General features: G+C 33.9%; 5 protein-coding genes across 6 annotated transcripts in view; all 5 read right to left on the reverse strand.

Annotated features, from left to right (window-relative positions):
• The window catches only part of LOC105124639 (vegetative cell wall protein gp1-like), a 5,995-nt gene extending 4,738 nt beyond the window's left edge, over positions 1 to 1,257 (reverse strand). The window contains exon 1 of the mRNA XM_011024741.1: positions 1,003 to 1,257. Coding sequence (XP_011023043.1) covers positions 1,003 to 1,249 — 247 coding nt within the window. The 5' untranslated portion in view covers positions 1,250 to 1,257. The remainder of the gene's footprint in view (positions 1 to 1,002) is intronic.
• Positions 1,258 to 3,887: 2,630 nt separating this feature from the next.
• LOC105124638 (beta-xylosidase/alpha-L-arabinofuranosidase 1-like) lies at positions 3,888 to 7,379 on the reverse strand. Its single transcript, XM_011024740.1, has 7 exons — positions 6,884 to 7,379; positions 6,315 to 6,620; positions 6,051 to 6,220; positions 5,666 to 5,766; positions 5,238 to 5,579; positions 4,694 to 5,107; positions 3,888 to 4,601 (listed from the first exon to the last, which is right to left on the reverse strand). The coding sequence occupies exons 1-7, from the start codon at positions 7,352 to 7,354 to the stop codon at positions 3,994 to 3,996; spliced, it is 2,412 nt and encodes an 803-aa protein (XP_011023042.1). The 5' UTR covers positions 7,355 to 7,379; the 3' UTR covers positions 3,888 to 3,993.
• A 1,556-nt stretch (positions 7,380 to 8,935) lies between these two features.
• LOC105124695 (periaxin-like) lies at positions 8,936 to 9,304 on the reverse strand. The gene has a single exon (XM_011024798.1). It carries the CDS (start codon positions 9,302 to 9,304, stop codon positions 8,936 to 8,938), a length of 369 nt encoding a protein of 122 aa, XP_011023100.1.
• Positions 9,305 to 12,245: 2,941 nt separating this feature from the next.
• LOC105124646 (periaxin-like) lies at positions 12,246 to 12,974 on the reverse strand. The gene has a single exon (XM_011024747.1). The coding sequence runs from the start codon at positions 12,877 to 12,879 to the stop codon at positions 12,466 to 12,468; it is 414 nt and encodes a 137-aa protein (XP_011023049.1). The 5' UTR covers positions 12,880 to 12,974; the 3' UTR covers positions 12,246 to 12,465.
• An 836-nt stretch (positions 12,975 to 13,810) lies between these two features.
• On the reverse strand, positions 13,811 to 17,437 carry LOC105124647 (beta carbonic anhydrase 5, chloroplastic-like). 2 transcript variants are annotated; one of them, XM_011024748.1, is made up of 9 exons: positions 17,193 to 17,437; positions 17,025 to 17,095; positions 16,164 to 16,322; positions 16,032 to 16,080; positions 15,776 to 15,889; positions 15,572 to 15,625; positions 15,165 to 15,247; positions 14,948 to 15,053; positions 13,811 to 14,281 (listed from the first exon to the last, which is right to left on the reverse strand). In XM_011024748.1, the coding sequence occupies exons 1-9, from the start codon at positions 17,307 to 17,309 to the stop codon at positions 14,081 to 14,083; spliced, it is 954 nt and encodes a 317-aa protein (XP_011023050.1). In that variant the 5' UTR covers positions 17,310 to 17,437; the 3' UTR covers positions 13,811 to 14,080. The 2 variants fall into 2 exon arrangements, with proteins under 2 accessions (XP_011023050.1, XP_011023051.1); XM_011024749.1 differs by having other exon boundaries at positions 16,164 to 16,486; positions 17,193 to 17,314.

Raw genomic sequence — 17,437 nt, forward strand, 5'->3', positions numbered from 1 at the left:
TTAACCGGGTGTTTCACTCTTACACTCGGTGTTTCTCTCAAATCTGTATTTTCTCACTCTCACAGTTACACTCACCACACTTTCATCCTTTTGCTCTCACCACATTTTCACTACACTTATACATTGCTCTCTCTTTATCTCTATTTATAGGAGAGCCTTGGCAACTTGGTTGAGGGTGGTTGATGGTGGTTGTTAAAGGAGAGGGTGGTTGAGAAAAAATGTTGAAAAAAATGTTATGTTGACAATTTGCTACAAATCTCCACCGAATCATGGATTTCCTGAATTAACTCACTGGTCAGAGAAAGAGCGGGTTTAATTTGTAAGCGTAGAACACATGGGGCCTATATCTAGTATTAACGTTGTACTCAATTGATCTCTTGCTAGATATCAACAGTTTTCCCAGTCTATTGCAGCGGTCTGGTGTTTTTCTTTTTTCCTTTTATATGTTTTCGAGTAATTGATAGGAGCTCATGAGTCATGAAATGAATGATGAACACTGAAAGGAAGACTAGCCATGGATTTGGTAATACCACTAGATTTTTTAAACCAAAATAATTTGGTTAACATTATCGGAAGGATCAAGAACCTTTTATATATACCACCAAATAAATATGATTAATTAACTGTGGAACAACACCATAAACATGTATGAAAGCAAATTTATTTACTTAAAATTGACAATGATATAGCTATACGTAATACAAGGAAACAAATAGGTATAGATAAAAAAAAAATAAGAGGGAAACAACAGTGGAAAAAAATAAAGAACACCATTAACAAACACAATTCCTCAGAATACTCCATCAATAACAACGCACTGAAAAGATATGAGCTTCTGACATGAAAGTTTAATAATCAAATTGAATATGAAGAAGAACATGGTCTAGTTTCCAGCTGGTGGTGGGGAGAGGAATGGAATAGAAGGAATTGTAGTTGGGATAGGGATGGTGGGAATATTTGAGGGCAAGCTTGGAAGTGGAGGCAAGGTCACCTTGGGGAGACTAGGCATTGTTGGCAAGCTGGGAAGTGGAGGCAGTGTGGGTTTAGGCAGTGAAGGTTGTGTGGTGGGCAAAGTTGGCAAGGTGGGCTGTGGCAATGTTGGTATAGAAGGCATTGGTGGCAACGTTGGTTTAGGCAAATTTGGCACGGAAGGTAAAGGGGGCAATTGTAGAAGATGACGAGCTGCCTCGCCGCCTGGAAAAAAGAAAGCAATGAGGAGAGCCAAGATGAAACAGTTAAAACTTGCCATCTTGCTTCTGAATTAATGGCCTACGAATAAGCAAACAAAGAACAGTATGAGATTGTTCGTGATAAACCAGGGCTCGTAATGGGTTTATATAGATGGAGATATTATAGAAGAGATCTCCCTGTAATCTGTGACAGATGGTTGGTTTAGTATAGAAAGAAAAAAAAAAGCAATCATTTTGAGTTTTGTTAATGGTAGGTCACCTTCTTATCCATCTTCCATTGAAAACAAATACCACGAAAACAATACCATTTTTCTTGAAGTTAGATATTGGTGCAGGACTCAAACTTGCATTTGTTGACCATTTAAACTATTGAGCAAAGTTAATTAGTTGTATATAGTTACCAGGCTGGCCTGAAGATCTCACTTTTAATTTTGTAAAAGTAATATTTTATCATTTTGAATATTGCTTTCCTTTTTACCATATCGAACTTTTATTTAAAAAAAATTGTCATGTTACAATATCATGTTCTTTTTCATTTACATTTCTATCAATTTACGTTATTTCTCATTTGCTTGTTGTTAAGGGATAGCTAAAGATGAATTGGATTCCAATTTTGTTAAATCAAAATTTAATTAGGATTGCAAAACAAAACTAAAAGAATAAAGATGAATTTGAAAAGAAAAAAAAACACAAGCCCCTTTTATATTTTAATATGGAAACTGCAGTAAATTATCATTAGTTACTTATTATTTTAGAGGTTCAAATTACAATATTAAATTTTATTTTTAAAAAATTTCAGTTATTTTCAGTTATTGAGTGTTAAGAGAGAAAAAAATGTTGTCCAAATTTTTTTAAAAAAAAAAAGAAAAAATTATTAAATGATCATATTCCGACCATAATATGAGTTTGTTTTTAAAAAAAAAATTAATAAAAATAGTATTTTTCTATAAAGATAAAAAAAATAGATTAAGAATTTGTTTAATTTTTTTTATTCATTTGATTTTAGAATATTTCATGGTTGAGAATTAGTTTATCAAGAAGATTATATATCATGGTGTTTTTAAAGTATTTTTAAATAAAAATAAAGTTAAAATTAGATTTTTAACACTAAAAGATTGTACTACAAGTTTAGATAATCGAAAACTTTCTCACAGATGACAGGACGCCTAAGGCAATTTGTAGCTTGGTTATTAAAAAGAAAACAATATGGAGCAGACGACTCCTGATAAAATAAAAAAATGTTAGGGAGCTAGGAATGCCCAAGCTTTTTTGTGGACTTAGCCTATCAGATTCATCAGCACCTAACGTTTTTTTTTTTTTTGCATTAATTTTTTTCTATTTAAATATTAATTAATTTCCTATCTCTGGTGTTTTGGTTAAGCTTCGTTTTACGGTAATGAATTTACGAGGGGTGCGCATCGTTAAAACATTTTAAATTGGTTTAAAAAATCCAACCAAATTGAACAAAAGACCAAATTAATTAGTTCAATTCAATTCATTTCATCTTCATTTCAGCAAATCTACTTTGTCTATCATCTTCGATGGACCTAGAAATTAACTTAATTAATTGAGACAAGAAAATAGATCAAGATATATATATATATATATATAATGATGATTCATTGTTGTTCAAAGCTACGAGCCTTTGGAAAGAAAAATTAAAAGAAAACTAAGAACAAAGTAATCAAATTAATGTCTAAACCGTTAATCATAACTGTATATATGATACAATGACAATGAAAAGAGGAACCAATATTAATGCTAAAATACATGAAGTAAACCAGAAACAAACAAATGATTTTCTCACAGGACGTCCGCTTGATAAACCAGCATAACCTCTACAACGAGGCACAAGGCTTAGTTTCCAGGTGGTGGGGAGAGGAAGGGGGTAGGAATTATAGCAGGGATAGTGGGGATTGAAGGCATATTGCTTGGCAGTGGCGGCAGAGCGGGGCTTAGGCAAAGAAGGTTGGCAATGTGGGCTGCGGCAGTGTTGGGATAGAAGGCAATGGTGGCATTGTAGGTTTAGGCAAATTCGGGATAGAAGGTAGAGGTGGAATTTGCAGAAGATGACGAGCTGCTTGGCCTCCTGAAACTAGCAAAGCAATGAATAGAGTTAAGATGAAAAAACAGTTGAATCCTGCCATATTATTAACCTTCAAGGGCTTAGCAGACAATGATCTAGACAAATATGCAAGCTAATTAGGAATTTTATGAGGTTGTTGTGACAAATCAGACTAGTGTTGGGGTTTACATAGGTCATTGATGGATAAGTAGGAGAGATCTAACCTGTAATGTGGGGTTGGTGTAGTTCAGAAAACAAGACAGACACTTTGAGCTTTGTTATTGTTAGAGCTAGTTCCAACTTCTTATGCATCATCCATTGATGGACCAGTTGTTCCATGGAAATTGTTGTTGACCAATTACATCTGTTCTCTCCCTCCCTCCCTCTCTCTCTCTCTCTCTCTGTTTGTTTCCCGGGAAATTGGTCAGTGAAGGGTTTGCAAGCTCAAAGCCTAATTTGTCCTTTTTCTTTAGTGAAAAACAAAAAATCAAACATGGTTTCATCCTATTGAGGAAAAAATACTATTATCCAAGTAAGGACAAGTTTAACCTGTAATGTCGGGCTTACAACACAAGGAACTATGAAACTAAGTGATAGTAACTTTGGAAAGAAACTAGTTCAAAACGATAAAATCTCGAACAATAAAGAAACTAGTACTATTTATTTGATAAATTGAAAATTTCATAAACAAAACATTCAGTGGAAAAACTAGTAGCTAATCACAGCATAATCCTACACCTAACAAAATCTTATTTGGACAGGAAAAGAAATTATATCATCTCCAAGCATAATAGTGTGTCCACCAGAAGGCAAAACACTGTAGGCGTTGAAGTCTACAACCTGTAAACTCTTGCTAGCATTGAACTCAAATTTCACCTTTTCACTGCCTCCAGCAGGAACAAATACCCTCTTGAAACCAATAACTTGCTTGATGTAGGTGGCGTCAATTCCTTCTGGTGGCTTTGCATAGACAATGACCACTTCACTCCCATCTTTAGAGCCTGCGTTCTGGACTTCAACTTCAAATTCAAAATGATCATTATACTGAGAATCATCAACTCGAATTGCAGGACAAGAAGGCTTGAACGAGTCGTTCTCGTATCCCAAATCATGACAATATTGATACTTATCCAATTTGATGTCGAGTGATCTTATCGAAGATGTCAACTTATAAGTGAATTGAGTATAACTCAGTCCATGTCCAAATGGATAAACAGTAGATCCATTAAAGAACTTGTAAGTACGACCTGGGTAGCCTAGGCTATCAATTGGTCTCAAAGGCATAGACGTCATTGGGAGCATATCCACGTAATCAGCTTCATGCCATGTGAGTGGTAATCTTCCTCCTGCGTTCATGTACCATATCATCTTTATATATTGTATAAAAAAGATACACAGACATGATCATTTTCATGAATATTCAAGAAATCTAAATTACCTGGGTTATATTTGCCAAAAATAACATCTGCGATAGCATTTCCTCCCTCTTCTCCGGGGTATCCAACCCACAAAATAGATTTGATATCTCCATTACTCTTGGCAAAAGAGATATCTACACCTCCAGCAGACATGAGTACAAGAACAACCGGGCCATTAGAAACACTAGCAACTTGATTGATGAGTTGAGTTTGGTAGCCTGGAAGGAGAAGGTCATCCCTATCAAGACTTTCAGCCTCGATAGACAAATCTATGCCAGCTAAAATAATAGTGGCATCGGCTTTCTTTGCAGATTCCATTGCTGGGAATATAAAGCTCTCATCCTTGCATGCAATATCACTGCATCCCATTTGATAATCCACTTTCGCAAATTTTGATAACCCTTCAATAGGAGTAATGATTTGGCATGGAATACCTACAACAAGATAGATGAACAAAGCTATATTAGAGCAAAAATGTGCATAATAAACTATAAATTTATATTGTCTTTAAAATTAATATATATATATATATGTAAATATAATTTTTTGCTTAAAATTAAGTACCAGCATAGTTTCCAATCATAGCTGAGGTAGCATTAGAATGAGGTCCAATCACGGCTAAGGTTTTAACTTTTCCAGTGCTCAAAGGTAGACTGTCATTTTCATTTTTCAGAAGGACAGCCCCCTCCCTTGCAGCTTCGGTTGCTAACTCAATATTTTCCTTCGAGCACACATCATGCTTGCCAAAAGAGTTGTATTGGGGGATTCCATCGAAAAACCCTAATCTCATTAGAACCACATAAAGGAAATTCAGGGACTTGTCTATGTCTGCCTCCCTGACTTTCCCTTGTCTAACTGCAGCTTCAACATTCTCCGTGTAGTAAGCTCCACAATCCAAATCCAAACCTAAAAACAATAATATTATTATTAATTTGATAATGCAAACATTTATATTCAAAATCTGATAATCTACAAACATTAATTATCCTCGCCTGCTTTAAGAGCTTGTGCAACTGCATCCTCTTTGGTATCACCAAGCCATTTATGATTGTCAACCATTACTTGTAAGGAATCACAATCAGAAACTATGTATCTGCGAAATCAATAATATTAAAATATATAATTAAATGATTAAATATTTATATAAACACTTGAGGGAAGAGCTAGAGGTTGAACTTATATGAGAAACCGGTGTGGCTATTTTGTATTTATAGTTAGTATCAAAGGGCACAAGATGCTTGCAATTCTTAATAATCAGTATTGGCAGAATATATATATATATATATATATATATATATATAAACAAAATTTAAGTTCAAATGACAAGAAAAAAATCAATAAAAGAAAAGACAATGATATTGGATTTTGATGCTGTACCCGTGTAGGTCCCAATCTCCTCTAATAGTTTGATTTAAAAGCTTCGGATCAGCACAAGTAGGTATGCCATTAACACGATTGTAAGAACACATAACACTGCTAACATCACCATCCTTGACACACATTTCAAAAGGTCGAAGGAATGTCTCCACCATGTCTTGTTCTGACACCTTCAGAATACAAAAGGAGAGAAAAAGTTTACTTACAGTATTTTTGTACGAGAAAAAACCTTAAAATAAGTGTTGCAAGGTTAAGAATAGTAACTCTAGCATCAAAAGTGTAACGTTCAACTCCTTTCCAATTATCAACATCATAAGCAGCATAATGCTTGCAACATGAGGATACTTTGAGGGGTCTAGAATTAGGATCCGTGTAATTCTCTGATCCCTCAACATCTTGTAAGCCTCTCACATAATTAACAGCATATCTGCCAACAAGGTAAGGATCTTCTCCTGGTGTCTCAATGGCTCTTCCCCATCGAGGATCCCTCACTACATTAATATTCGGACTCCAATAAGTTAATCCAGCCCGACCTAGATTATACATAGCTCTTGCTTCTGTTGAAACGGCCTACAAAGAATAACAAAATGGATTCAAAGTATATAAGGCTGACATAAAAAATAAAATAAAAAACTAACAGAACCAAATGGATTAAGCAACTGGTTAATCAAGCGTTTTCAAGGAGATTGGAACTACAAAAGGAGTCTATCGATGATAATTTCTCTATAAAAAGTATTACTGTAAACGTAAAAATCACAGGATGATGAGTTTTTTTCCCATTTAAATGGATTGTTTAGAGGAAAAAGTTAAGCTTAGCATATTTAATTAATTACCTGCCCGATAACTTTCCATAGTGACTCGTTGAATGCTGCTGCAGTAGTTATCACCGTAGGGAAACTTGTTGAACCAGGAATCAAATCGTCAAAGAAGGTTCCTGGACCGACATTTGACACTCCATGGAGAGCCTCTGACCACCACTGATATTCAGCAAGCCCTAACCTAGGCACCCCATAAGCTTTGTTTCCAAGTTGCAGAACTTTTTCATTCAAAGTCATTTGATTGACTAAATCCATTGCCCTAACTTCATAAGACAATGAAGTGTCACAAAATGCAAAGTTTGAGACATCTATACCCAAACTAGCATATCTGGCGGGGTCACAAACAAAGGTAAAGTTTGAGCCAGTAGGGGTAGCATCATCATGATCCAAAGTAGAAGATGACAGGATTCTATGATTAACTCTAGCACCAGTAGAAAGAACAAAGCAAGCACAAAGAAAAATAAGAGAACAAAGGATTTTAGCCATTTTCTTTTAACTGATCAGTCCATGTGAAAAAGACTTTGGTTATTTATTATAAAGAAATCTAAGATGACAACAAACTCATCAAAAGATCTACAGAATAAAATCGTAATCCGGTGGTTTTGATTTGGACTAAGATTTAATAATTTTGTTGTTTAGATCTCGATATATTCTTAATTAAATCAGTTATATTTATCCATATGAGATTCTATTTTTTTATGAAAGATCTTACTAACGTTCTTTCAAGAAGGAGAAAACGAAAGAAGAATGGACATACATAATTAGCCAACTCCAATATTCAAGTATCATCAACATGGAAATTTGATCTCTCGACTTGCTATAAACCATAGTTTAATTACTTTGTATGTCTTATAATTTGACAAAAAACATTATTTACAACTTGGTCCCTTTATGTGCTTAAAGATAAAAATGGTCCCTTTATGTGAGAATAGTTTTTAAGGGCACGTTGAGTTAAACGACTAAAAGGTGATCAAAACAATATGACTGATCTCTTCATCTTATGGCCCCTCTTATTTCTCCATCCTGTCTCAGTTTCCTCACTAACCCTTTATCTCCTAAAAACAAAACATTTCTGGGTCGAGAAGTTGGGTTCTACTTAATTTGTAAGAACCTTAAATATTTAGCTCAACCTTACAACCGAAGACCTCGCTCAAGTTGGGTTTTAAGTTGAATTAGATTGAGAGTTAATTTGTTTTAGCTCGATTGATCTAGTAGATAATTCACGACTTGATTAATAAGTCAAGATTTAAGTGAAATTTATCTTAACTTTTTTTAAAAAAATTAAAATAATATTATTTTATATAAATTTTTAAAATGATGTTATTTTTACTTAAGAATGAGATGAAGGAGAATTATAATATTCAAAATTTCTTAAAAAAATAAGAAAAAGAAGAAGAAAAAAATATATAAAAAGGAAAACTAGAATAAAACTTGAAAAAAAAAGAAGAAGAAGAAAAGGAGTGCATCAAGCGAGGGCCAGGTTGTCAGCGTAAGGCCAGGCTCACATTCGGGATCATTACACGGCTTGGCACGACCAACCCAAGTGTCCTCGTAAAAGGATAGTGCTTTACAAACCAAAAATAAATTCTTTGAAGAATAATCCTAAACATTAACGGAAAAAAAATAACAAAAACCAATACACACAGGATCATAGATTAGATAGAATTTATCGTCGAAGCTTATATTAAAATCATGAATTTTCCTGTGCTTTCTTTGTTCTTTTTTGTTGCATATTAATTTAGCCCTCCATCTCATGTATTTTGCCTTTTAACCTTGTTTGCTTCTTCTTTTTTTCTCACTTGGTGTTTTAATATATTCCTTCGGCTTATATAGTAATCAATTTGCTTATCATTTTCTTCATAAAAGAAAGAAAAAATAATATTGTAACATTAAAATAGTAGAAAAGGGACTGCAGAAGACACAAATTTTAGTACAACAAACTCTCAACAACGTAAAATAATGTGTGGAATACAATAACAAACACTCAGACGAAAGTCCTATCCACATATTAAAGTTATTTCACGACACATGAGTCTAATAAATAGAAATATGAAATGGTATGGCCATTTAAGGACTAGCAGTAGACTGAGGTGGCTTGATATCCTTGGGAAGAGCTGGTATGGTAGGTAATGTGGTCTTTGGAAGCTCAGGGAAGTGGGGGAAAGGGGGCAATTCAGGCAATTTGGGAACTTCAGTTTTTAGCAGCTCAGGAAATTCAGGTTTTGGCAGGACAGGGAGTTCAGGTTTCGGTAGTGGTGGAAGTTCAACCTTAGGCAACGATGGCAGCTCAGGCAATTCAGGCTTGGGGAGCTCAGGAACCTTAGGCAATGTTGTCTCCAAAATCCTGCGCGCTTCTGTCCTGCTTGTGTTGTCCACCATTGACAAAGTGATCAGCAAGAGTGGTGAAAGAAATGTCAAGAAACGAAGAGAAGCCATGATTTTGGAGATGGAAATCAGGGGGAGTTCAAAAAGTAATTAAATAGAGTCGTATACTAATTGCAAAGTGTGCAAGCTTCTCCAATCACTTTGGTGTACCGATTTCACTTTGTATTGGGGTTTTATATATAGATGTGTGATGTGGAGAATAGGGCAGTTTCAAGGGAGATAATTAATTTGGTGGGAAAGCTTGAGTCGTCTTGGTAGCTCAACTTCTGGGACGTCGAGAATAGGGCAGTTTCAAGAGTGATTTTGTGCAGGTGAGTCTTGGTAGCTCACCTAATCAAGTCTTGGTTGATCATTGTATATATGATGCATTATCCGTTTAAGTTACTTGATTTTGCGTTTTCAAATTTTCCTGTTGGGTGCAACCACATTATGAAGCACTAGACACGTCTTGCTAGCTAGATTTTATGAATGGTGTAATCAAATTATAATGAGATAAGGATAATTGATAAAAAAAAAATCAAAATAAATTATAAAATCTAATTATTAATTAAATTATTATTAAAATTATAAAATCTAATTATTAATTAAATTAATATTAAATAAAAAATAAAATAAAAATTAATTAAAAAACTTGAATCAACTAAATTAATATGTTAAATTCATAACATGAATCATGAAATTAAGATAATCATATAAAAAGTAAATCACAATAAATTATAATATTCAATCTCTAATAAAATAAATATTAAAGGAAAAAATTAGAGGAAAAAAACATAGATTTCAAAAATAAAAAAAGTAAAAAAAAATTATGTGATCTGCACTACATTGTGGGTTAAATATTTTTATTTTGTAAAAATAAAATTGTATATACATGTTTTTTCAGTGTATTTATGTAATTTAAAATATTTTAGTGTAAATCAAAAGGTTTATATACACATGTAATCAAATAAATTGATATCCATGTATATAAATAAATAAATAAAAAGACATTAACAACACTTAAAAATTAAAATTAAAAAATTAAGAGACATGTATAGATTAAAATATTTAATTTTGCAAGATAGGATATTTACCTGGTTATATTTGCTAAATTTTGCTTATTACAGTATTATTTTACTCCATCAAGCGATAATAGAAAAAGACACATATATTAAATTAATTGAATAAAATAATTATTAAGGCTACACATATTAGAAATATTACTTAAAAATAAATATTTTTTATTTTTAAAAATATAGTTTATTTATACAAAAGATTAAAAAAAATATAGATGAATAAGAAAATTTAAAAATTAAATGCATAATCAAAAAATAACTTTAATTTAAAAGAGGTTTTTTAAACAAAATAAAAGAAAAAATAAATATTAATCTAAATATAAATAATTTAAAAAAAAAACATATAAAAAAGATAAGTACAGACCTTGCAAGCCAACCTATAATCTAAATATAAATAATTTAAAAAAAAACATATAAAAAAGATAAGTGCTAGACCTTGCAAGCCAACCTAGCCCATCTATTTTATTTTGTTATGGCCCATAAGACAAGACCTTTATTATTTTTTGTTAGATATGGGCTAGACAATTAATTTTTATAAAATTAAAAAATAAAAAATAAATAACATGATATTTAATTTGATCTAAATTTCAGTTATTATGATAATTAAAGCATCAGAACTTAAATTTTTTTACTTTAAAATTTATTTTTCAACCAAATTTTTAGCCATAACATCTTAAAAATCATGATAAACTTATTCATAACTTCAACAAAATAAAAATAAAAACTAAAATTAATCTGAAACTAAAAGTCAACTCAAAAAATTAAAATTAAAATTAAAATTAATCTGAAACTAAAAATCAACCCAAACTCAAATTCATTTAAATTTTCATCTATTTTAAAGTGAAAAAAACATCTAATATAAATTTTTTTATAAAAAAAATTGACATAAATATCATTTATTTTAATAATTTAAATTAATATCAACAACATGTATCTTTTTCTATCACCAGATCCGGGAACCTCTCTTACAAATTCTGCTATCGATGGGAGGTTCAGGATTTGTTGCTGCGGACACCAGCTTCCCATCAGAGTTGTCTCTTGAGACTCTTCAAGAAACTCAGGCCAAAAAATCGTAGATTCCCCCCTGACAAGATGAGGTCTGATTCGCAAAAAGGTTTTCTTGCTGTTAGCAAGCTCCACAAGTGTGTTGTTGTGTCATGACCGTGATGTTACCAAAATCCACATCAATTGAAAATGGCAAGAAGCTCACGAAATTAATGGGGCTAAGAAATTAAGAGATTGAGATAGAGTGACCGATAAATGAACTGTCTAGGGTAGCATCAGCATCAATCAGAGGGAGACCATCTGGGGTAGTTTCAAACTGAAAATCAGGCATGCCATCAAGGGAGCTGGGGCCTCTGGATTCGACAAAGATGATGTGAAAGCCTTTGTGATGTTGTAGTTTGCTACTTTGAGCTTGGGAGTTATGTGACTCGAGCTAGCAGGGTATGGCAGCACTCGCTTGGTTTTGAAATGGAGCCCATAGCTCTCACTCTCTTATAGTCTCTTGCACATTTTATGAGTTAGAAATTTCACATCACGATTCTAGGAATTGCTTTGATTTTTTCTATCCAATATTCAAAATCTCAAATCACACATTTGGTGACATTTTTCTCCTTTCTTTCAAATTAAAACCTAAGAGCTCATTATAGGAAGAGTGCTTCTATTCGTCAACTCTTCGACAGAGCTTTCGCTCGAATTATAATTAGATATCAGCTTAATTATTTAATTAAATTAGAGACATTTCACATGAATGATTAGCAGTTAAGAATTGAGATTCATGGCTACGATTTTTATAGTGACAAATTGCTTTCATATATCTTCTTTTTTTGTTTTTTCTCGAATTAACTTGTGCTTCTTTTCTCATGTATCACGTACATATGAATTATGAAGTGACAACAAAAACACACTTGATGGTTTGTGCCAAATTAAGCAGCTTAAAATAAAGAACCAAACGAGTATCCATATATATTACTTATAGTAGAAAATACATGATAGTATTAATGACCCTTATACAAGTATTCTGTAATAAATAGTAAAAATGGCATAAAGAAATAGTAGAGTACGGTATAATCACCACACCAAACGATATTACACCCAGCAAACTAGATGAAGTCTGCCATAACATGAAACATTAGATGGTATGATCATCATCATTCAAGGACTGGTAGTTGAGTGGGAGGGAATAGTTGGCACTGTGGGCTTAGTCAGATCAGGAAAATGGGGAAAAGACGGCAGCTCAGGCAGTTTTGGTATTTCGAATTTTGGCAGTTCAGGTTTTGGGAATTCGGGAAGCTTAGGCAACTCCGGCTTGGGAAGCTCGGGAAATTCAGGCTTCGGAAGCTCAGGCAGTTTTGGTATTTCAAATTTTGGCAGTTCAGGCATTGGGAATTCGGGCAGCTTAGGCAACTCCGGCTTCGGAAGCTCGGGAAATTCAGGCTTCGGAAGCTCAGGCAATGTTACCTCCAAGAGTTGGCGTGCCTCTACCAGAATTGTCTGGCTGATTATCAATGACATGCTCATGATCACTATAAGTGGTGAAATGAAAAGTGGGAAGATATGATTGGCCATGGTTGTGGAGATGGCAATGGCTTAAGGGAAGAGAGAGTTTTAGGCTTTAGCAAATCACAAGTGGTGTGAGGTGTGCTTTTCGCAGTGCTTTTCCGTGAGAAAACCTTTGGGTTTTTATAGATGTGGGAGGTGGAGAATGGGGAGGTTTTGGAGGGCGAGTTGGCAGGACATTTTGGATTTTGGTAGTTCAACTTCTCACCAGTTATGCTTGCTTACACTTCTACTACAACATAATCAGCTTTCAAAGACACCCTTCGGAGGAAAGGAAAAAAAAAAAAAAACAGAGAAGTAAAACCTGGTGCATCTAGATTGATTAGCTGGCACTTCCATTTTACTCCAGAACCAGCTAGAGATTGATTCAAATAAGAGTTCGGGTTACCGGGTCAACTCGTAAATCACTGGATCAACTCAGGTTAATTATTTTTATTAAAATGAAGTCACTTTATTTAACAACTATGCATGTGCATTAGGGGGCTCATCAAACCAAATTCATCCATCATTCATGGGAATTGAAATCAAGGGCCGGTTTTAGGATGGGTTATTTGGGATTTTGCCAAATTTATGTGTTCATTGTAACCATATCATGCATTAAATGTTGGCGCGAAAAGAAACCATAAGAACTTGGTGGCTAATCTTTTGTGTGTAATTTTATTACACTTCTTCATGATTTGGACTAGAATATCTACTCTGCATATTGCTTTCGAGAAACGAGTAAGTTTGATAGTAAGTTTACGTCTACAGATGAATGAAAAGTCAAATTAATCTGCTAAATTATTTCAACTTATTAAAGCTATTAGTAACTTAAGCTATTAGGTAAATATCAAGATATGATTTATATTAATAAACTCAACTATCTCTTACTTATTCATGCCATCAGACATGCAGAAAACACAAATATCATCCATCAGAATCTGGAACTTGAAAGCTCTGATGCCAGATTAATAAACAATACTGCTTTATCAACTATGAAATGTCGTGTCGTACAACGTATTACAGATTATGACATCAAATGTGTCTATAATTACAACAGCACTTACATTACTTGGTAGTTAATCCCAGGAGCTCGAGGGAATAACGTTATTTTTCTGATTGTCTTCATGTGCATGGATAAACAAAGCACAAAATGCAAGAAGACTTCACGAACGAGAACAATGACAATGAAAACAACAACAAATTATACAGATAAATCAGCAGCACAGTTTCAGAACCAAAATGCCCGGTCTTTTACTGAAACTTTCCCACTTTTGTCCTTCATATTGTTTTCCTTGTACAGTGTCCATTTCTCAAATGAACAGTCAACGAAGTCGTAATAGCCACCATGAATATTGAGTTCTCCATTCCTCACTTTTTCTTCTACCCAAGGGTAACTGAGGAGGTTTACCAATGAACAATTGACTGATTCCTGTAGGAAACAACATCATGAAGAAATCATTCAGCATAAGTATGGTTCGATTATTTAGACCACCTCTCATCAAACTATATTCTTCTCTACCCACTGGTTAGCAGCAGTCCTGAATTCATTATTTATTAAGACGAAATTTTGTGGCATTGAGGCCCAAAACTTTCAATATAAAACAGGAAAAGAAATGCGATTGGAGAAAAAATGGTTGCCTTTTCAAAGTAGGGCTGTCTACTACACAAGTTCACTGTATAGCATAACGATAACGCAGGACAGTAAAAAATGACCAATCTAAACCCAATCCAGCAACAAACATGCGGTTACTATACTTTTCGCTCCATTTCTCAGATGATAGCCATGAATTTCAAAAACATCAAGCTGGCCAACGTCAGATATTTTATGAAAGATATGAACAAAAACAAATTAACAGAAAAAAGACAAATGAAAGAGAGAACTGGTTAGAGCAAGCAAGAATCGGATGTCAGATCTATGAAGTTCATGCTCAGAATGAAACAAAAATGCTCAAAAATAAATAAAAAAGAATCCTAGGAACAGGGGTTTGTTCTCAATACTTGAAGGAGAAACAAAAAAATAACTAGGAATATGCAGACATGCATGCTGGATGAAAGCAAGAAACATGGCCTTTTAAATTTCATAAAACATAATTACCTTCTCACAATGTTTGCACTGCTGATCAAAGTTCAGAAAATGAGCGGCAGCTTTTGTTTTTACTCTTGCATCCATCCCCACAGAAACCCAACTTCCAATGAGGCTACTGAAAATAGATAAAAATAAGAAGAGTTAAAATAGAGGATAAACATAAAGTCACACCTTTCAAAAGGATGATATTTGAAAATTGCAAAAACAGATATTATCTTCACTGGACCTTGGTTCTACATCATCATGCATACTCATTAGGGCGCGGATACCTCCACAACGACTGTGACCAATTACTAAAATGTTTTCAACCTGCAAAAGGATTCATTAATGATTTGTCAAAAAAAAATAGATAAATTCAGGAGAGTCCAGAAGCATTAGCTTCCATATTGTTTCATATCTAGAGCCCGGTGTAGAGCACATTGATTCTTAGATATAATACTTCCCAAAATCCACTGGTCATGATGAAAAAGCTTGTCATTATGAGTCATAAGAGATCTTCATTAGTTTACAGTCTGGTGTCCCCTGCTTAAAATCCAGTTTTGACAATATGCATATACACATTCTATAAACCCACAAATGCAAAGGAAAGGAAGAAAAGAAAGAACCCTTGAGTTGTAGGCATGTGTAACTTACTTTAAGAGAATTTACAGCAAACTCTAAGGCCGCATTTGTTTCAGATGGTCCATTCTGCATAAACAGAGACAATGATCAAACAAAAAGGACGGATGCTGGTAAAAATATTTTAGGCTATCATTTAAGCATTCACTCCATGCCATCGATGCTTCAGATAAAACACAGACATGAAGTTAGGACATCCTCATGCAACACATCATATACCTCATATGGTGGCACCATGTTTGCAACGTTGCGAACGACAAAAGCTTCACCAGGCTGGAATCCTAAGATGGACGAAGGGCAAACCCTTGAGTCTGCACAAGCAATCACCATAAACTGCACTTGAATTTGTTAGATTATGTGTACTACTATTTTTCCGATTGTTCAGCAGCAAAGATGCAGTAAAAGCCAAATATGATGCTAAGATGCATCCATAATATGTACAGCATACTTCAAAAACTAGCAAGACCATTATTACCTTGGGTGCTTGTCCCTTGGCAAGCTTTTCATAGTGTTCCAAGTCTTTCCTGCTCAAAAATTATCTCAATTAGAGGGCATGATAAGTCTCAGTAAAACTAAACCATGTCAAGCCAAATTCTTCACTGCTTACATGTATTTATGCTTCTTAAAGCTCAAAAACCGTTGTTTCATCTCATTGAATAAATCAACATGTTCAACTCCCGCCATGCGCTCTGACTTGTCACTTTTAAGTTCCTTAGTCACTCCAGCAGGCTCCATGGAAGCCTGTAATTTCAAATCTGAATTTGTCCTGAAAACATTGCAAACCATTGTAGAAGAATAAGCAAATATGCCACCACCTAATCAAGTACATGGCAGATAACTTGTATCGAAACAAAGACATGCTTATCTTTGTCTCTTAAGCTCAATTCCAAAGGTTGCTGGTAGGAGTCATTGCATAAACTATACACTCTCCTATAAATAAAATAGATGATCAAAAGGACTAAAACAAATCATCAGAAAATCACCAGGCAGTAACATCCTCAACGTCACTAGATAAATCATTCACGGGAAAAAAAAAATCCTCGGTATTTTAACCAAGGGATGACAGAGTAAACAAAAAATGACATTCCAATGTCTGTTTTTAACTCAAAAAAAAAAAAAAAACTAAATGGCTAATTACGTTGCGCTATAGTATATTGAGTTTTATATTTTTTTCTAAGTACTGGAAGAATAATACATTTTATAAAAGCAACCACATGCATCCACCTGCAACTAACTGGCCATTTTGAAGATCCCAGATATTCTAAGTTCAAATTGTGATCACATAAAGATTGACTACAAATCAATTCAGCTGAATAAATTAAAATAGCAACTAGCAACAGTGAAATTAAAAGTTTAAAACTTGATCTAATTCTTGATTTAGCAACAGAAATTAAACAAAAATAAGGAAATAAAATAAATTCAAAAGGAGCACCTTTTTACAAAACCAAAGAAAGTAACACCAACTTACTTCAAATTAGCCCCACACAATCTCAACTGGGTTTGCTCAATTCCTTCTGAATTACCCTTGGAACCAAGGACCTGCGACAAGAAAACCAAATAAACACGAAACCAACAAAAAAAAAACTATATAAAATATCTCTAAATGTATACACAGAGAGAAAAGGGAAAAGTTTACATTTTGGGTTCTCAGGACTGAAGCTTTAGAGGGATCCAATGAAGGGTTAGAAGCAGGGATTGAAGAGGAGGACAAAGTGTGCTTTGAAAGAGAGAAAGATGATAATGGGACAGCCATTGGAGAGACAAAGAAAGGTAAAGTTTGTGCTTTTGGATGGAGAGAAATGAGGATGATTTAAGACAAGTAGACATAGATGAGAATTAATGAATTAGAGGGGAGGTGGGGTTGATGTGTTGGTGAAAGAA

The sequence above is a fragment of the Populus euphratica genome, unplaced genomic scaffold, assembly GCF_000495115.2.
Source record: "Populus euphratica unplaced genomic scaffold, PopEup_1.0 scaffold35.1, whole genome shotgun sequence".
In the NCBI taxonomy this organism is placed as follows: domain Eukaryota; kingdom Viridiplantae; phylum Streptophyta; class Magnoliopsida; order Malpighiales; family Salicaceae; genus Populus; species Populus euphratica.

What these genes read in the sequence shown, in the direction of transcription:
- LOC105124646 (XM_011024747.1), bottom strand. Translation starts at nt 12,879, where the DNA reads ATGGCCAATCATATCTTCCCACTTTTCATTTCACCACTTATAGTGATC.
- LOC105124638 (XM_011024740.1), bottom strand. Translation starts at nt 7,354, where the DNA reads ATGGCTAAAATCCTTTGTTCTCTTATTTTTCTTTGTGCTTGCTTTGTT. An exon ending in GGAGATTGGGACCTACACGG is followed by an intron (nt 5,767 to 6,050) that starts GTACAGCATCAA and finishes TTGATTTCGCAG; the next exon opens with ATACATAGTTTCTGATTGTG. An exon ending in TTTTGGCAAATATAACCCAG is followed by an intron (nt 4,602 to 4,693) that starts GTAATTTAGATT and finishes ACATGAACGCAG; the next exon opens with GAGGAAGATTACCACTCACA.
- LOC105124695 (XM_011024798.1), bottom strand. Translation starts at nt 9,304, where the DNA reads ATGGCTTCTCTTCGTTTCTTGACATTTCTTTCACCACTCTTGCTGATC.
- LOC105124647 (XM_011024748.1), bottom strand. Translation starts at nt 17,309, where the DNA reads ATGGCTGTCCCATTATCATCTTTCTCTCTTTCAAAGCACACTTTGTCC. An exon ending in CATGATGATGTAGAACCAAG is followed by an intron (nt 15,054 to 15,164) that starts GTCCAGTGAAGA and finishes ATCTATTTTCAG; the next exon opens with TAGCCTCATTGGAAGTTGGG. An exon ending in AGTGCAAACATTGTGAGAAG is followed by an intron (nt 14,282 to 14,947) that starts GTAATTATGTTT and finishes TGTTTCCTACAG; the next exon opens with GAATCAGTCAATTGTTCATT.